General features: G+C 44.0%; 1 protein-coding gene across 14 annotated transcripts in view; it reads left to right on the forward strand.

Annotated features, from left to right (window-relative positions):
• The window catches only part of plekha6 (pleckstrin homology domain containing A6), a 105,789-nt gene that overhangs the window by 72,547 nt on the left and 13,019 nt on the right, over positions 1-20,223 (forward strand). For 9 of the 14 annotated variants that reach the window (XM_086198290.1, XM_086198292.1, XM_086198286.1 and 6 more), the window contains 12 exons: positions 362-448; positions 2,310-2,363; positions 3,682-3,762; positions 6,329-6,400; positions 7,027-7,107; positions 9,024-9,173; positions 9,792-9,887; positions 11,158-11,269; positions 11,379-11,518; positions 17,597-17,764; positions 18,676-18,751; positions 19,049-19,152. In XM_086198290.1, coding sequence (XP_086054416.1) covers positions 362-448; positions 2,310-2,363; positions 3,682-3,762; positions 6,329-6,400; positions 7,027-7,107; positions 9,024-9,173; positions 9,792-9,887; positions 11,158-11,269; positions 11,379-11,518; positions 17,597-17,764; positions 18,676-18,751; positions 19,049-19,152 — 1,221 coding nt within the window. The remainder of the gene's footprint in view (positions 1-361; positions 449-2,309; positions 2,364-3,681; positions 3,763-6,328; positions 6,401-7,026; positions 7,108-9,023; positions 9,174-9,791; positions 9,888-11,157; positions 11,270-11,378; positions 11,519-17,596; positions 17,765-18,675; positions 18,752-19,048; positions 19,153-20,223) is intronic. The other 5 variants (XM_086198289.1, XM_086198294.1, XM_086198288.1 and 2 more) reach the window with 5 other exon arrangements.

The following is a 20,223-nucleotide window of genomic DNA, read 5'->3' on the forward strand; positions in this document are numbered from 1 at the left end:
CGTGTGTGTGTGTGTGTGCGTGTGTGTGTGTAGCATTATACAGTGGCTCTACAGCCGAACCATCACCTTACATTAGCTGCTATGGAGTAGACTGGGTTTCTTTTCCAAGTTCCCTTGTTTTTCCACATAATTCAACTGAATTTTGGTTGTAATCTAAAACAGAAATCAAAGATTACAGTCAGCAATCAGATTAACATTTAAAAAAAAAAGTCCATTATTGGTACAAAATATTTTCCAAATGTGGACAGAAATAAATGAATGAGAGATTATTGTTGTAACCATTTTCATTTAACTCCACTCTAACCACCTCATTCTGCCTCCATCTTCCCTTCCTTCCTTCTTTCCTTACTCCCTTCTTCAGTATGACTACCCTGGTGATAGGAGGTCCTTAAGCCAAGGATTATACCACTACAACTACCCTGTATCCCCCTCCATCCACAGTAAAATGGTATGTTCCACTTAAGTGCTGTTATATTTATCCATCTGATGGATAACACACACAGTCACGGAGGTGGTGACAGTGGAGGAGGCAACTACTGCCATGCTCTGCATAGCTTTGATTCGCAGCTGCAGCCAGCTGTGGGGCTTCGTCTGCACATCTGTCCTGTGTCCTCTACTCATCATTTTCTGTCTGGACCTTTTTCCCTGCCTCCTCGTACTCTGCTGCTAGGTCTCCAGCTGGAGCCGCTCTCTTGTGCACATGTGAATGAGTGTATGTGTGTGAGTGTCTCGATCAAAGAATCACAGAAAGGACCAGAAACCTGCGTGAACTTTGCTCGTAATTAATGCAGTTTAGAGCTCATAAACACAACGGCTTACTTTAATACTGTAGGTCAAACACTTAAGAGTGATTATCCTTTAATCAAGCTGCACAAAGTCAAGTTGCATCTCATTTTCATAGCCCAAAATCGCTAATTACTTGGGGAATTTTACAACCAGGACAAGGAAGGACACCTGGAACACCCTCTGACCTGAAACTCTGGAGTCAAGTGAGGCGAAACTTCATAGAAAACTATTTGAAAAGGAAAAACCTGTCAGAAAGCTGGAGGAGAGCCGCTAGCAAGGGTTCCCCCTCCAAGAACGCACAGATGTGCAGTAGAAAGTACAGAGCAGATCAACAAAGTTATTCAAATGACGTGAGTATTATAGAATACATGTGATGGTGATGGCGCGTGATGATAGAAGACCTCCTCACTCAAAACACAGTTTGGAGGTTTGTGGGAGAAGAAACACAACACAGGGCGATATCGCAGATGCCACGTGGTAGAAAATAAAATAAAGATCCCAGAGAAATACAAGAAATGACCACACGTACGACCACACTCTAAAAGTGGTGGGGGAATTCTGTCATGGGGGAGAGCAACGTAACACCGGGGGCTGCCGTGAATCCTCTGGTGGTCAGGGTTAGGGTTGCTGAAATGAAAATCACTGTTGAGAAACGTGCTGAGTCAGTAGGGTTCAGCTCTGGATAGGTTTCGACTCCAGAAACACCTGGTCGAGGTCAGAAAGCATCAGTACTGGTGCTGGAAACCTCCACAGGATCTGGGGGGAGGTGTTCTGAGAGGATGGATGTCCCCACTTCACAATCAGGGTGACAGAGCGCGTTGATAAATGGTCTGATATGCTTATGCAGTGTCACGAGGGCGTGGTCATTTTACATATCGATTAATAAATTAGCAGAACTCTTCACAAACAGCTAAAGCAGAGACACAGAACATAAACTGCCACTCGGGGCTCATGACTCAGATCACATGATGAACCTGACTGACAGCACCACTGGGAGGGGCCGGGCCAAACTCTCGCCACCGTTATTAATGCTTCAGCAGTAAAATAAATTCTAAAATCCAGCAGTGATTTAGCCTTAAAACAAGACTAATAATAACAACGTTAAACACATCATAAATGCTATCTGTAGGACACGAGCCTGCATCTGCACCTGAGGAAACCCTTTCAACTGGAGCCAAAAATGTGCACACAGGTCCGGTTATCCAGCAGGGCTCCATAAACGTAAGAGAGGAGACAAAAGAGGGTGAGGGAAATACGAAGCAGAGCTTCTGGTCAGAGGCTGAGCAGAACATGCACACACACACACACACACGCACGCACGCACGCACGCACGCACGCACGCACGCACGCACGCACGCACGCACGCACGCACGCACGCACACAGTCAATGCATCTTTTCCTGACAGGTAGGACACTGAGGTCTAGCCCTTTGCTTCGCCTCTGTCTTATCTGAACCCTTCTGTCTGTGCTGCACGTGTCTGTGTGATCTCCATGTGTGTTGCTGGGGCTACGGCTTGCTTCAGGATGACGTTTTAGACCTTCAGCTCCAGCGCAACCTGGAGTACCTGGACCAGCAGGTAGGAGGACACACACACACACACACACACACACACACACACACACACACACACACACACACACACACACACACACACACACGAAAACTAGCACTGCTTGCTCTGGTAGATTACATGCACACTAATATTCCATTATTAGTCAGCAAATGACAATATTACAGATTTGATAGGGGTCACATACAGTAAACAGTATATTCCAGGTATTTTTTTAAAATTTATACTTTTAATGAATTTAGCATTGTGACACTAAAACACAGGGAATACGACAATGCCAGTGGGGTTTTGAGGGCATTTCTTTGGATGCATATACACTATATTTTTGTAAAATGCATCTCAAGACTCAAGGAGCAAACTACCATGTTTACTGCTCACAAGTGATACAACATTCAGGATTTAATTAATCATTCATCAAGTCATAACAAAGTAAAGTGGGGGGGGGGGGGCAAGAGCAAGTCCTTAGTTCTCCCCTGTTGGACTTCATACTGCTCAATGTAGACAGGATTATCAGAAGTATGTTAATTTTTCTTAGGCATACAATAGTTTAATTAAAAATATTGCCATTTTCAGGGTGACGGCAAAAACTGGAAAATTGCTTGAATATTGACTGCATGTAAAAAAAAAAAAAAAAAAATCACTGCAGACAGTGCTGGTTCTTCATTCCTTAATTCTGAGAACCTTCCTTCTTTTCTTCCTTTTTAATGCTAATATGCTCAGCTGCATGTTAGGGTTAAAGCAATACTTTACCTAAAAAGTTTATTTTGCCTTTCAAGTACTCCTAAGTCAGTGTCATTTTTTCCCTCCTGCATTACTTCTTTGTTACTTCAGAATCCAGGAAGAGCCGGCCATCTACATTTAGCTTGATGCTAATGGAGACTGATGGCTAACAATAGCAATGCTGACCAAAAACCTCTGTTTAGAAACACCAAGAGCATCTTCTTCATCCAGCCGCAGGCTCAGTGGTCCACCCTGACTTTGATTTGAGCTAAAACCAAAGAAACCAGAACACTTCTGGTTCCTCAGCTGGGGAGAGCACGGATGACACGGACATTTTTGGACAATTCTGCAGTTGTTTGTGGTTTGTCTCCATTAACTTCAAGCTAAATATATGAGGCTCAAGGTGCATTACAGAGAAGTACTGCAGGAAAGAAAGATGGCTTTGTGAGCGCCACACTCCCATTTGTGAATACTTGAGAGGAAAAATACTCTTTTCGGGTGAAGTATCACCTTATTATCAACAAGCGTGTCCTAACATAGTTTCAGTATAGTTCTAGTTGTTCTCTACACTGTCAGGTGTGTGTAACCTGGGTCGATTCTTCAGGTGCTGGATGGACGCCAGCTAATAGGCACGGTTACCCGAAGGGTGGAGCGGTCCTCCTCAGCAGCAAAGCTCTGTGTACAAGTAAGAGAGGAGAAAGCACAGCAGGGAGGCAGGCTTCAGCTAGCGCCACCGCCTCGCAGAGGCCTGCAGCCTCACCTAGTCAGTCACCTGACCAGCCGGGATGGGTTAGAGCAGTCTGGACTTAATAAGGAACTGAGCCGATGCTGGCTAGTACATTCAAGTTTATTTTAGTCCTCCTGCAGACCTGGAACGAGGTCTGTGCACAGCTTTCTATTAGAGTGGATAACGCACTCTCCCCTAAGCCTGCCTCTCTTTTCTTCTGTCGTCTTCTTGTCTGCATGCTGTGCGCTCTTCATGATTCTGCTCCAACTCTGTTTGCCTGCCTCAGCTCAAACACGCTCCACATTTGTGTGGCTGTGAGGGTCCGCGTGACCTCAGTGTTACCACGTCTTTTATGTCTCGGATGCTGTCCAGCCAAACGTGTGTCCGTGCTCATGTCGTACGTTGAGCTGGTTATACTGGGAGCTGCTCCTAAGATGCTGTCAACCCTAGCTCATATACATGAGCTGAACTGAGAGTCAGCAACAACTCTCTCTGTAACGCAGTACAGCTCATCAGCACCACAGATGAAATCCTCCAAATCGGTGCAAATTCCAACCTGTTTTCCTTCAGCATCCCTACAGATAATTGACTTAGAGAGAGATCTTTGAGCATAAACCCCATCTGGAGCCCTGTTCCCACAATAATAGTTCCACGCTTTTCTCAGCAATTATTCACTGAATGAATCCGAGTGAGGCTGGAGTGTCCTCTGATTATAACTGTGGATATTGATCAACCTGGATAGAGGAAGAGCACCAATATATTATGATACTGCATTTGTTGCTGAGGCTCTTGGTTAGTTTTCATCAAGGAGACACCGACCCTGCCGTTTATTCACAGTTTAATGGATTTATCCCCGGAATGTGAGGGGATCTTTCTGGGCCGTGCTACACCTCCCCACCAGTCCTGGTGAAATTCAGCCTCATAGTTTGTACTTAATCCTGCTGACATACAGGCCAACAACAGCGGAAACACAAGAGCCGCTGCTGGTCATGTGATCACTTTGGCAGAGGCAATAACAATGAACCAGGAATGAATACACAATAACACCTCATCGGTGACATAAAAATAGCCGAAGGAGTTTTGGTTCCTCTAACTTGAATTTGTGAACTCACAGTCCAGACCATACAAGTGTGTATTTGGCTGCACGTGTATCTCGCATACATAATAATGATAATAGTGATAACGCCATCTCCACCGTGACCTGCTGTCCACCCACTCGCCTCCTCCTCCTCACTCTCCCTCCACCCCTGGGTGCTCGTGTGTGGTTTGTGTGTCTCTTATTCATCCTGTTCTATCTCCATTTGTTTCCCGTTGAGATATTTTGTTATCCCTTTAAGTATTCATTATTAGATGATATGCTAAGGATGATTCATGCAAAATCCATATAAAATGTATTTGAAAATTAACAACAGTATTTCCAGTGGCCGGTGTACAGTAAACGCACCACGATTAAGACCAGCACTCGATGTATTTCTTTGTCAACCCACATCTGAACTTTGTCTGTGAGCTCTTTTTTCCATCGTGGAGGGCTAAAACCCAGACAGAGTCCAGAGGATGATTGCACAATCATCTGCTGTCTTTAAACATTTGATGCTAAATACACAAAGATTGTAACTGAAAACTCAATGAAAACCGCAGTTTTGTGTTGCACCATTTCTCATGGTAAATCTGGCCCTGAGGTTTTGCATGTCCTTGCAAAGTCAATGAAATGTACAAAGAGGAGATCAGCGCCCAGTTTCTGTTTTGCATTTTTACAAAAAGTTACAGGCACACCTCCAACCACTAATTCTACTTTTGAAGGGGATTTAAGCTGCTGTTAAAAAAACCCATTGAGACCTTTGTTGAAATCACAATCAAGGCCTTTATGTCCTGCATGCCTACAGTCCTCTCACTGCTGCAAAAACAAGCGCTCACTCTTTCCTGTACAGTCTTCTTGACTTCTTGGTCCTCGGTGCTTCCCAGCCGTTTTGAACCCACTTCAGGAGTTAGTTTGGATCATTTGTCATATCCTTACAAGTCTGTACCGAAATTTTCCTCCTTCATCTCACTTTACATGGTGCAATAAATGTTGTTTAATTGTGTGGTTTTGCTGTCATAGCCATTGGTTTCAGGCACATCTGTTTCAGTCACAATACCCAAAAGTCCTGCATCCTCATGCGATCACAGATCTTAGGACGTGGATGCAGACTTTTTTCCTCTGGGTTTTGTGATGGTGTGTCAGGAGAGAAACCAGCAGACCCTTTATTCTGAGACAAGAACCAAAGCGCCTACGTGACTTTGAAAGACAACTGCGATGTAGGTGGCCACAAATATTTGCGGCCACCTCAATAATAGCTCCTAGTTGCCGCACTTGATCTCACGTAAATAGAACCTTAATGACTTGTGAAAAAAATGAAAGAGGAATTCCTCAGAATAAAGGCCAGAAAATAAAAGGTGAAGTTTCCTCTCACGAGAGCACTTAGTGCCCCTAATGTGTGATTCTTGCTGATCATTTAGCTAATTTGTTCCATTTCTGTTTTCACAGGTGCCTCCCTTCCACGACGTCTACAGCCGAGAGTTGCACCCCACACTGAAGCTAAATGAGATCGAAACCAGTGTAGGAGACTTCAACACACACATGAACACAAAACTATGGAATTACACACAGTTTCTTCACCCTTTTTTTGAATACACAAGCGGTGGAGGTTTGGGGTGGGACCTGACCTGGACCTGAGACAGACGGTACCCAGGGAGTGCAGTTATTGTGTTACCAACCAACGCTGTGGCCACTGGTTTGTTTCCCTGTGCTTCCTCCAGTTTGGTTTGGGGTCTGGACTCAATGGCCGTGTCTGCAGGCGAAAAGCAAGATGAGGGCATGAAACTTGGTTGCTGCACTAGCGCCTCCTCTGGTCAGTCAGGGACTGAAAATGAGCTTAAAAATAGGGTACAGTTGGTGTGGTAAAATTGGGGAGAAAAAAAAGGTGAAAGGCTGATCAAAGTTAAACGTTTATTCCAGAATTATTTATGTAATAAGCACCATCTGTCACTTGACTTGACTCCAGCAACCGTCAACCCACACCGCTGGGAGAAAGCTTGGACTCAGACGATGTAGTGGGGTTCAAGAACACGCGCTTGTTCATACACTCTTGACTCTATACACTGGTCTGTACTGCACTCACACACGTCGCTTCCTGGGTTGTTGTAAATGCATACAGTAATCATTGCTTGTCCTTCCTGATCCAGAAACTCTTGGGTCGACTCTGTGAGCAGAACAGAGTTTTGAAAGAGCACGAAGCAGTTGTCCACAGACTGAGAATGGACAAGGTATGTAAACTCATTCCTTTTTATAACTAACATTTTCTGGTTAGGCGGCACGTTGGTGCAGTGGTCAGCACTGTCGCCTCACAGCAAGAGGGTTTGGGGTTCCAGCCCTGGCTGGAGCGCGGGGTCTTTCTGTGTGGAGTCTGCATGTTCTCCCTGTACCTGCGGGGTTCTCTCTGGTAGTAACAGTAACCGGAGCAATGGGCAGATGGAAGCTCCTGAACGAGTGTAAAATGTATTTTCTCTCTACGACGTGTAGGGGAAGATGGTTGGGCCGTGTCATGTGACGAATTCCAACAGGCTGAGAACTAATTTGCCTTATTAATCATTTTTGTTGGTTTTACTTTATGGTGTTTTTAGACAAACAAACTTTCACAGTCACACACTTCACAGCTGACCATGTATAACGAGCTCCAGTGTTGGGCTCTGCCGTTAGGTTCGGACCCCTCCTGTCTAAAAGAACCACTAGGGGGCGGAGTCCCTGCCACGACAGACCAGCTCGTTCAGCCAATCAGTGAATTAATACATGCCAAAGCCAGCCAGAAAGCCAGTAAAGGCAACTTTTCACAGCCAGTGCGTCTTTCTTTTAGCTTTAATTACTGGACCTGAATCTTTTTCTGCCATTCGTGCACCGAGAGATGTTTATTCTGTTTTGCTAATGGTGGCTTACATTCCTGTCCTTAACTATGAGAACCAATTAGGTGCCACGTAACTGTTGGTGGCTGTGGGGGTGGGGCTGCAGAGGAGCAGTCAGTCCTGATTGGTTCGCTGGAGCTGTTGTAGATATGAGGGGATCCAGATGTATCCACAGAGCTCCACTTTGGAGTTCGGCATGTTGTCACCAGACGAGCTCTCCTCATTAATGGTTGCAGGGGCTGAGCCAACCCGGTGTTTCTAATCACCTCAGAGCTGGACGATGGCCAGATTAGTTAAGAAATTTGGAGACCAGATTACATATACAGTTTACACATTGCACTACTCTGTCATGATGTTTTCATAAGTCCCATATTGTCTGACATGGCGCGTTGACAATCCTAAGTGGATGTGATGCAAGTATTTCCAAAGAAGATGTCTTAACCATCTCTGTGCATCAGCGTACACGCCAAGTCTTTGAAAAAACTCTCACCTTTGACCTGTTTCACCAAGAATCATGCGCTCATGCCTGTTTTCTATAAAGTCAGCAGTCAAAGGATATTTTATGAGTCTGGCTGAGCCACAACAGCCTTCTCATTGTGTACAAATGCCACAAATATATGGGTTAATCAGTGTAATGGCGTAGATTAAAGCTCATGGTGGTTATCAATGAATTAGAAATGGGACATCAGTGTCAGCTGATACGGAGATGACCGACCAATTCACCGCATTCATTTATTTGCAGCTGTCCTGCAGCACTTCATTGAGCAGTTTGAGTTCCTAGCAGGCTGCAAGGAACTCAAACAGCGAATTTGTCAAACCAAATATTTATATGTGGAAAAAAGATTACGTCGCCTATTTAAGGTTCTGTCATTCATTTAGACGATATAACTGGTGTGAATTCACCAACAGTGTAACAGAGGGATGAATTCAAACAATTACTTCACAGAAAGGAACTCCTTTTCTTCTCACAAAAGGATCAATAAATAACACAAAATAAAAAAAATATACTGGCATCGGTTGTAAGACAATTCAAATTTAACAATAACCCAAGAATTTCCATGAATAAATAACTTTGACATGACTCATTTTCAGAGGAAGAATACTGAGCACAACACGCCCACATCCTCCTTCCACTGTGACATCCCTCGCTGAATATCTGGACTGAAAACCAGGAATAAAACAGAACTTTTGCTGTTTGGTGTAAGGAAAAAAAAAGGGAAATAAAGCTAATTTCCATTAAAACTCTACCTTCCTTTTTTGCTTGCCATGCTTGCTGTTTCCAGGACAGCCTAGAGGAGGCACTGGTGTCAACTCATCAGGAGATGGAGCAGTACCACAACCAGCCCCTGGCGATGGAAAAACTCCAGTTTAAAAAGGAAACCCTGCAGAACCAGCTCATCAACATCAGAGGAGAGCTCTCCCAGGCCTCCAGTGTAAGACAATGACATCACATGAACTTTCAAATCTCCAGAGAGAGAAACCTTTTATTCTTCTGTCTGGGTTTTTACAATCTTGCTCTAATTCTGGTCATTATTTCACCCCTCAATGATGCACAATATACTCATAAAGTACACATAATTCACCACACTCATCCAACTGAGTGCACAACTTACAAGCAAGTTCAAGTTCAACCATCTAAACCACTTTGGAGTTTAAAGTGAAGTTGATGGTTGGAAACATCAATCTTGCTGACACGCTTTCCTTCATGTTGTAGGCTTTCAGCACGGTGAAAAGTTTGATGTTCATTTCATGTTCAGACGTCGTGTTCTTTGGTCTTGAAGCTGTGCGTGCCAGTGTTGCCTCACCTCCTGCCATCAATACATTGGGTGACCAAAATGTTACGATGAGAAGAGCTGGACTAAATGCAAAAACAAGAGCCAGGTTATAAGAAAAGGACTGACTTTCGTTTAAATCCTTTTTTTTTTTTTTTTTCATTTATACTCTATTCTGAGAGTCAAAGGCATTCGTTTCAGAGAGGCATGATTTATGGAAAGCCACAGATGGTAGAAACATCATTTGGGTATGGCTTCAATTATATGTGCCTCTCTCAGGCTTTAACTACCACTCGTATGGAGTTTGAAGCGCTCGAGGATGAGGCCCATGCCATCCACGGAGATCTATGGGAACAGCTTAATGCAGGAATGCAGGTAAGAGATCAGTCTGTCCACTTGGTCTTAACAGCCCAGATGTGATTTATATGGAACTTGGGAAGCTTGTTTCCAAACGAACAGCTGGAGGTGCATATAATGTGAAACAACAATGCAAAACTAGAAATATATTATTGTAATACACAAGACAAATAAACAGGCATCGCCAGTTTCTTGGGTCAGAAAATTGCCTTTTTTCAGTCCCACGTAGTTAAGCTCAGAGGAAAAGTTGGACACAGAATCTTCTTCGATATCTTCAGGATGTAAGACACTTAAGACCATTTCAAGACCCCTTCAAATAAGATTTAGGAACTGTTTCACAGTGATACTGGCGAAAGGATCTCAGGGACTCTCTTGGCTCCATCTGGATTTACTTTCACAAGTTGTTACAGAGAACTGATACAGACTATACCTGTGGTCATACATGCAGCACCTACCTCAGACACAGGCGTAAAGTTATATAGGTGTATGCTATCAGAGAAGTAACATTCTTAGCCCATCAAAAGACACACTTGCTTAATCCAATTTAAATTTTCTAAGACCCCCAAAAAACCCAGTCATAGAACCGTATTTTATTGTTTGGTGGCCCAAAAAGTGCAACAATTATGTGGCGTTTTCAAGGAAAAACGCCAGTGAAAATCAGCTAGGATCGTTTTTGGTGGTGGGTGAGCCGACATCCCGGTTCAAGAGCATCGCCTGACAGGCAGTGGTCCTGGTGGGATTCCTTTACCTTAGAACTTTGAGGGTATAGGAGCTGGGAGTGATGTCAAACCTGAGATTGGCAGTGTAAAGAAAAGTTTAAAAAACACGCACTTGTTGTTGATGTCTCAGCTGTTCACAACAACGCCACACCACATTTTGCACATACAAACTTCATAGCAACTCCTTCACACGGACAGAAGGACAGTGCGGCTGATTTTATGTACCACAATTAAGACAAAAAGTGCTAAAAACAGTTTGTTATCAAACCATTTACAATACAGATGAGCAGCAGTGGCTTATTTCTAGAAGCTAAATAACAATGTTGAACCCACACATTGACTGCTGCCTGCAGCACCACATTGTTGAACCGGGGATTTCTCCTCCACCACCAAATGACCTCCTACTGGCATCGTTTCTGTGGTACCGGTGCTTCATCTTAACAGATGTCCTGCCACCACCACATAAAGAGGTTGTGGTCATTTCATGGGTTTCATATGAGACCAGATTGTTGAGAAAGCATTTTCAATGCAGTTGTTTGCCTCTCCTCTATTATGATGGTGTTTTGCAGAGTGAATTGGTTCGCAGGCACATCCAGAAAGAGTTTTGGAGAGTCCAGGATGTGTTAGAGGGCCTGCACAAGAATAACTCATCCAGAGGCACAGACACAGCCAAGCACAGAGGTAACAAATGACGCCAGGATCACATTCAGTGTACCAAAGTCTTTATCATGTCTATTCTAAATACTCTGTCTCTGCCACCCCCACCTCTCTCTCTCTCTCTCTCGTGCAGTGGCCAGCGGTGCATCAGGCTCTTTTAGCACCAATAGTCCAGCCAGTCCCCTGAGCTCAGTAAGCCTCACCAGCCCACTCAGCCCCTTCTCCCCAGTGCCCGGCTCCCAGGCCTCCCCCACAAAACAGCTGGGCCCGGAGGTAAGCACCGGACACACCCAGCCAGGGGCCAACCCCAATCCCAAACCTAGCACGAGCCCATTCTCACACTCTAGAACCAGCCCTGAAGTACGTAGAAGACCAGCTCCTAAACCTCGTCCCAAATCATGTATAGTGCCTCATTTCCAATCTGACCCCAAGCCCAGATCGAGACCTAACAGCTACAGAGAGCCTGACACAAGCCTGCATGCAGAACACAAGAGTAACAACAGCTGTGAAACCTACCAATACTCCTTTACTCAGCCCTCCCCAGCTTGCCAGTCTCTGAGGGAGTCCTTAGGTAGATTAGATACTGTGATTGAGGAAACAGACCAGAACTCTAGAATCAACTTTGATGAACATATAAATCCAGTTAAAGTAGGAGAACAGATTGGCTTTCTACATCTACACTGCCAGGACTCCAAAAATACCAATCAGCACTTAGATACAGTCCAAACCCACTTGCACCTTCAGGACGTTGGTTGGTTAACCTCAAATATTTGCAGCCAAGAAGTTAAGATTGGCCTCCGCAAAGACGTATTTCCTGACTCCATACAATCATCTCACCTCTCAGCAGAGTACTGTGATGGCCTGGGAAGGCTGCTCTCCAACAGACGCTTCTCTATGCCTGAATCTCGGATCCTGCTTTTCCAGGACGTGTACCAGACTAACGTGTTATCGTCACGCCACAGTCCTGATCTGTATACACCCTCAGTGCCATGTTACAGAAGTCCTAGCCCTGAAACACCGCGCCACCACCATCGACTAACTTCCTGTTCATCCTGCAATGCAGGTGCAAGCGCTATGATGCTCACATACCCCTACAGTCAAGGACAGCTGAACGTTGATCCAGTGATGTGTGTCATGACACCAACAAATTCACCGAACACGCACTCAGACAAAGCGTTCATGCAGACCCATCTTTAAAGAAATGATTTCATATTTTTTAGATTCTGATAACTTGGACTGTAATTTGCTAACTTTTCCCCAAAATAGAAGGACCAATTAAGTCCAATAATATTGATAAATCCATCCATCCATTTTTTTCTGCTTATTCTGTTAAGGGTCATGGGGTGGGAGGTGGGGGGGGGGGTGGAGCCTATCCCAGCAGCCTTCCCCCTGGACGGGTCACCAGTCCATGGCAGGGCCAACACATAGAGATAGACAACCATTGGCTCTCCCAGTCACACCTACGGTCAATTTAGAGTCTGGATTAACCTGGTCCCCTCTTGATGTCTTTGGACTGTGGAGGAAGCTGGAGTACCAGAGAGAACCCAGCAGGAACAGGGAGAACATGGAGACTCACCCAGAAAGACCCTGTGCTCCAGCCGGGACTACACCCACAACCTTCTTGCTGGGGGGCCACAGTGAGGACCACTGCTCCACTGTGCTGCTTGTTGATAAATATAATTTCAAAAATTCAATGTGACATTATCCAAACACGTTAACAGATTGAATGAAATGAATGAGTACTAAACAATGTAAAAGACTGACAATGAAACCATTCAAAGAAACCAGGTGACTTGCAGACACAAACCCTGGTTTAGGCTGTCTGTGGGTGGAGTGACACACAGAAACAAGCTCAGTTGGTCGCCACCACTTGCATGAGAGTAAACATGTTGTTTGTCCTCTATTGGCATCAGGCAACAATGAATATGATAAATTAAAAAAAAAAACACAAAAAAAACAAGGCTGTAAAGACAGCGTCCATATCAAGGATGTTGTAGGAAAAATGGGATGTCCACAGACAGGATACCACTTCTGACAGACATTTAAGCTTCGGATATTTTGAATTTGATGCACTGAGATCGATATGTTCAAGATGATGTTGTTTTATGGAAGGGTGGCACGGTGGTCCAGTGGTTCGCCCTGTTGCCTCATAGCAAGAAGGTCCAGTGAGCCACCAGGGCCTTTCTTTGTGAAGCTCATGTGTTCTCCCCATGGCTTTGCTTTAGCTTCCATGCACACACTCAGTACTTCATACTCTAAATTGCCCATCTGTCTCTATGTGGCAATGTACTGGTGGCATGTCTAGGGTGTACCCCACTTCTCACTCGGTGCTTTGGAATTTAACAAGCCTGAAAGCAATTTTGGTGACTGCAACCGAGTCTGTCTATAATGTGTTTGAATGGTAGGAGTTATTTGAAGCAGTGTAGTGCACAGATGGCTGCTGGGACTGGTGGGGAGGAGGCATCGTGGAAATGAAAGAATCCACATAGAATGCATCTTTACCACTCACAAGATGACGAAAGACAAAAAATACAAACGTGTTGCCAATCCAGCATTACCATTCTAGAGCTCTGATTTGGAGCCAGTCGCAAGGACGCATGCAATACCTGCCACGACGTAACTTCTGCATGTCCATCTGGGGAGGGGTTCTGTGCCTATACAGCATGTAACAACACACAAGCAAGATTGAAACTAGTAACATGTTTCTTCACTTTAATGGACCTTTAACCCCAACCGTGGCTTCAATAAACATATCAATTACTTCGTTAAATATGTGGTGATATAATCTCAGGCTCGGAAGAAAAACTCCTAGGTTTTAATGCTTTTCTGAACAGCTTGACTTTAAACTTTAAATGGAGCGTGGATTATAGCCAATCAGTAACTTTCGAGACCTTCAGATTGCCAAGGATGAGCAAGGAGACTTGTAGAACTGCATTTTTCAAAAAGCTACCGATGTAAAAGCGCCCTTTTTTTCACCCAGCATGCATAACCTTACCCTTTCAGACAAAGAGTGTCGCAACGAAAACCCTCCAACAGGCTGACAGGACAACTTTTTCACTCGATAGGAGGAAATTCCTCATTTCCAAACCAAAACAACAACAAACCCTTAAACTCTACATGGTTAGCAGAGAAGTTGGTCAAAAACAATGTATTTAAAACAATAAGACATCACTAGCCATGTTTCCATTTAGGGATTTTAATGCACATTTAGTTTTTTTTTTTATGGAAGAGTCATAATGTGGAAAAACTACCTCAAATTCGCAAAGAAGGTTTTTTAATGCTTGCTTGAGGTAGTTTTTTTTAAAGTAAATGCCCAAAGGAGGAAATGGAAACACTTGACTTGACATTTTATGGGAACAGAGCTAATGAGTGATGTTTCTCTTCGGAGGACGTGTCTGAACTGCCAGGGATCAGATTCTGAAGGGCGCTGTCATCAAGGACCTGCTAGTCAGGAGTCACAACTCACTTTCACATCTGAATGTTGGCTGTGTGTAATTGTATAATACACACACAGTATCCAAGGTATAGAATACCTTGCCAGGTTCGAGTAAACTCAGTGTGTGACACATGAGTTTGGGGGCCATAGTCGCGGCGTGGCCCTCAGCAGTAGCTTATAGGGAGGGCCGGCTCTGAAATGAGCCACATGATAACCACATGTGTGCGTTATACAAATATCATTACAACTCTGAGCATTAGACTTGATTTTGTTTTTTGTTTTTTGACACCAGGACATGTGGAACATCCACCTGGAACACTTCCCAGATAGCTGCAGAGATAGCAACACCCTGTCGTTCTGCTCACTTGTAGCCTGTTAGCTTGTTTTAGCCAGCACTCTGTCCACGATCTATGGGAAGCCCAGCGTTTTCTGTGTAGGTGGAGCTAAGATGGGCTGAAAATGTCAGGACTCTAAACACCCCTGTGTGGAAGTGAGGTATCGCCCTTGCTGCACTTGGCCTCACTGAGGTAACTGCAAGTAGTGTGAGAATGTGGTGAAAATGGAAACCATTAGAGATGTGTTCAGTAACAAAAACTATCCCCTTCACTAATTGCATCCTCCCTCATCTGCAACGTCTTCCTGGTATTTTCACAGCCTGGGCAAAGACTGTGTTTTCTGTACTTCCTGCACCTATGGCGCCTGCCAACGATAACTCTGTTTGTGTCTGTGCATTACTACTCCCCGAAGAAAGGGTAACGATAATGATGTACTTTTGGAAATTTGGCCATGGCCTTAAAAGCCGTTTATATTTTTCAAACCTCCCTGAATGCCTGGACTCTGAGGCCGTCTTTGACATGTGTCAAATATATCAACAAATTGTCAGCAAGGCCATAATATATGAACAAGATTTCCCTGGAAACAAATATAAAATGCAAGTTGAAGAACAATGTCTAGCATTTAAATACTGAGTGATGTTTTAACTGAGAGAAGAGGACAGTCCTTCCTCCTGTCCTCCTCCCTCTGCTGCTGCTGGACAGATGTGGGGTCTTAGCCAGTAGCCACACTGATTAGATCTGCCACAACAAACTGCTGAGCTTCATCCAGACGGCTTTTGTTTTAGCTGGCCCACAACAATTCTTTACAGTCAAACTATTGTGTTTCTGCAGGTTTTAGAGCAGGGAGTCGATGTCAACTCATGTAAAGCTCACTTTATCAGCTTTACTGAGCCCACTAAAGCCTCTGTTTGTGTGTGTTTGTGTGTGTGTATATGTGTGTACCTGGTTTTTGCTAGCTATTGGAGACATTTTCTGGTGTAAACATTACCCTTATCAGGACCTCTTGTCCCCATGCAGACCGGTCTGTAATTTCTGAGTTCCTGGTTAAAGTTAGAGTTCTGTTAGGCATTGAGGGTAGTTTAAAGTTAGGCATTTATTGGTCAGGGGTAGGGTTAGCATTAGGGCTCTGTGTGTGTGTGTGTGTGTGTGTGTGTGTGTGTGTGTGTGTGTGTGTGTGTGTGAGCGTTCCTCAGTAAAACTCTGACACAGACAGCATAAATAACACCACCACAGAGACTCGGGTATTTGTTTATGTTCATTCAGCTGCGGCACTGTGATAAACCTTTAGGCAAAGCAGGGAAACCCTGATTTCATAAATTGTCTCCACATTTTGGCAAATTCCATGACATTCCTTATTTTAAACTTGGTTCCAGTTTTATTGTCCGATTCCATAATTTTCCTCTGTGTTTTCAACATTCCAGAACCTACTGGACCCTAATTCCATGGCCTGGAAAGAATTGACACATTTCCCTGATCTATGTCCTTAAAAATCTCTTTGCCACCAGCGTCCTTCGGTCTTATTCCCATAAAGATTTGGGTTATTTGATTTAATGTGTTTTAGGATGAAAGCCAGAGGACTTGGCTCGAGTAAGTTAAGGGTTCCCCTGCGCTTTTATGTAAATAAAAAAGATACATACTCTCCGTGAAACTGTCAGTGTTTCATAAAAGCAAATCTCTCCCGTTGACCTATTCATGACATTCATGTTTCCTTTCAAATGACTAAAATCCATCAATGTTTAAATGAATTATTTTATTAGATTAGTTTTAGTTTTGGTGGCGCACGAACACAAACAAAGTTGAGGTCTTTGGTGTTGCACAAAGCAGTGCAGGACAGGTTGTCTCCTAGCCAGCTCGTCCCATTTAAAGATGGAGCTAGTCGAAGCAAAGCAATGCTCCTCCAACAGCCATATTGGGCTCAAACGATGTATTCTTAGAGATAAAATGACACACAAGTGAATTCTTATCATCAGCTGGCAATAGAGCAACAGTGTGAACCGTTTTCACTGAAAATGCATGAGCATGGCTTCTTACCTCTGTATTCTGTAGTGGTGACGCGTAACGCGGCTCCTAGCTCGTGTCCAGTTTAAGGCCCATGTACAACACTGCAACGTGCCAACACACAGATCGTTAGCTGAGGGGTGATGTGTGGCGAAATCTCACCATACCTCAATACATCCTGAATCATTATTTCCCAACAGTAAATTTCATTTCAAGAAGCTGTTGTCAGCCAATCACGATTTTGCTATGTTTGTAAACGGCCTTTAATGTAAAGAACCCTGAGCAACTTTCCACCGGCTTTGTCTGTGTCGTGCTGTCACACGTCCCAGCCCCTCAATGGGATGTTATGGTGCTCATTTCTCCGTGTGGTGGCTGAATACAAGAATACTCTGAAGGGTTGACAACCAACTCGATGCGGGATCGAGACTCGTTCCCATGAAGCAGAATCAGAATCATTCCCATGAGTACTTGCTGCTCTGCACTGCCTGGCTTGTTATCACTCCTGATGTGCAGAACTCTCTCTTCCTCCTACCCTTTTATCTTCCTTCCTCCTCCTCCTGTTCTACCCTTACACTGATCTAGGAAAGTGTTCCCCCAAGGCCCCCGCTTCCTAAGTCCTACTACCCATTAGAGCCCTCCTCCACCTTCCCTCCCTCCATCCCTCCCCTGCCCTTTGACAGCACCACGTGGCTACGCAGCTTGGGCATCGATGACTGTTACTTTGATGGTGAAGATTCTGACATCAGAAAGGTATTTGGGTGTTTCAGCAACTTTCCTGCCCCAGTTTCACCCACTCCAACTGTTGGCCCACATCGCCTTTGATAAACACCATTCTTTACCTCTGGCACCTCCAGAAACCATTCAACCCTTTGAAGTCCATGTGTTCTTCCTCTGTTCCACCCATTGTTTCATGTCTCCATGTCAGTGTTTGACCTCCCAAACATGTCTTTGCTCTCTTTCTTTGTCCCTGTCTTTAAATTTGTGGCTGTTGTCAAGCCCTCAGCTCTTGCTGTGATTCCTGGTACCTGGGCAAGATTCTTCATCAGTGGATAATTCGTTACGTATTGAAAGGCAGCTGATTTCACAAGATTATTTTCACAAGAAAGATTCTTGTCAGCTCGACGTCAACTTGTGCATCCTCAGAGGAGATGTGCCGCGCTTTAGGTGTTTCAACTAATAACAGCCCTCCTCATTGTAGAGGCTGATATCGGATCAGTTCTCTCAGAACTGGAGAGTATGGAATTTCTGAAAAAAGACCATATAATTACCACAGGGAGTGCAACATTCTATTATGTTGCCTCCAAACACAGGGGCCCGCTGGTTGGTTCCTTGACTGTAATGAAAACAGAGAGAAAATGGATTACATGGAAATACATACGATGAGAGGCTTTGCAATGAACAGTCTCTCCCTCAGGACACGTCTAATTTAACAATGCGTCAAAATTTTTTTTTAAGTTGAAAGTGTTTTCATTGTTAGCTGAAACGTCTCAAACGTTGCTGCCATACATGCTGCCTTGATCCGGTCATTATTGCTCGTGTTCCATTGCGTCTGTCATTATATAATGCATTCAGTGTTTCACCCGCAGTTCTGCCTTGGTACTGGAATGTTTCTGGTTCACGGTCAATTACATGATAAGTTAAATCCGTCCTCTATGTTGCAGTCTAGAGGTGGAGAGCAGAACAACATCGGCAATGTGCAGGACCAGGTCCAGGACCAGCACCCCACCATGAATAAAGGTACAACAAGCAGAGCTGCGTTCAATGGAGCCTTTCTCAGCTGATATGATAATCCAGCAATTAACCCCTGAACCCGTGGGTCTGAGGATTACATCGATGGCATTCCTTCTATATACATTCACTAATTAGATATGAAAAAGAAGCCATAATCCTATTCCCCTTTCTGGTTTGATTTTGTGTGATAATTCGGTCTAACTGGATGGATGTGCAAACATATAGGCTACTCCAGGGCCTACCTGTGAGAATTCAGCTGCTGTTTCTTTCCCACGGTTTGAATGCATCTCATGTGCCTTTCAGTTGGGATTGTTCCTCTGAGAACCAAGTCACCCGCCAATGATTCATACGGCGGCACCGGTGGAGTTTCCCGGCATAACGGCAGAGTGCCTAATGGAATTTCTAGGGTATGTTAAACTAAACTACTTATCATTAATACTTGCATGCAAATATGTGGCCTCAGAGCTTCAAAGCAAGAATAATGTGGAAGTCAATCCAATCAGGGATCCTTAACCAGTGTGTACACGTAACGACGTCTACAACATTCTTACGATCACAAACTTTCTTCCTTTGTAACAAGCGTGAGTCACAACCCATCCTCTCAGTCATTTACGGTAATATGAGCAACTGTCAAAGAAGTTTGAGGAGGTCCTGCTAGAATGTGTGCTGGGGGTGAACCGCAGCTCGTGCACGTCACAGTGAACACACCTCAGCAGCAGTTGTCATTGTGTTACTGAAGCTGGAACTTTTGTTCAAGTGTTAACAGAAAACAACAACGACTCAACAAACTGCTATCATGACAATTACCTGCTAATGTTAGCTTGCTTTCAGCATAAGCTAATCATGTGTTGGGCTACAACCTGAGTTGGTGCTTGTCATTTATTTTAGTTTGTGAGTTTTGTCGATATTTTTTGAATAAAATACTTGGAACATGAAAGTATTCTGTAAACCTGAGTTTAGTTACAAGATACAAGGGCACACAAAAGGTGTCAGAAACGAGGACTTGGAAATAAGTCAGGTTCTGCTTCCTGTCTGTAAGACTGAATTTAGGGAGAAAAAAATCCCGTGGTGTGTGTGTTAGAAAAAAGTGCTTTACACCATTGAATGACTGAAGCCATTTTTCATGAACCCAGACAGAAGAGCAATTTGACAAACTGCCATCATGAGAGTTAGCTGCTAACCTTAATGTGAATGTTAATGTTGTTGGTTTGTTTGTTAGTTAAAATGGCTGTGCCCTCATTCTTGTCATGCTACACTAAAATGTGTTGTCACATGCAAGGAGATTTCTCTCAGCCTCACTTAGGTGTAGTCTGGGAAGCAAAGCCTGATTGGCAGTTTTAATTTTACTTCTATTTTGTACCTCTTGAAACTTTCAATCACCCAAACCAGCAAAAACTTGAACGTTACATTCAGGTGTAACAGCAAAAAGGGCTTCAGATGTTTAGGGTTACAAAAAATAAAGGTCCAATAATGTCCAT

Source organism: Aulostomus chinensis, chromosome 3 (genome assembly GCF_037954235.1).
Source record: "Aulostomus chinensis isolate RoL2024-O1b breed Wild chromosome 3, RoL_Achi_v1.0, whole genome shotgun sequence".
NCBI classification, from domain to species: domain Eukaryota; kingdom Metazoa; phylum Chordata; class Actinopteri; order Syngnathiformes; family Aulostomidae; genus Aulostomus; species Aulostomus chinensis.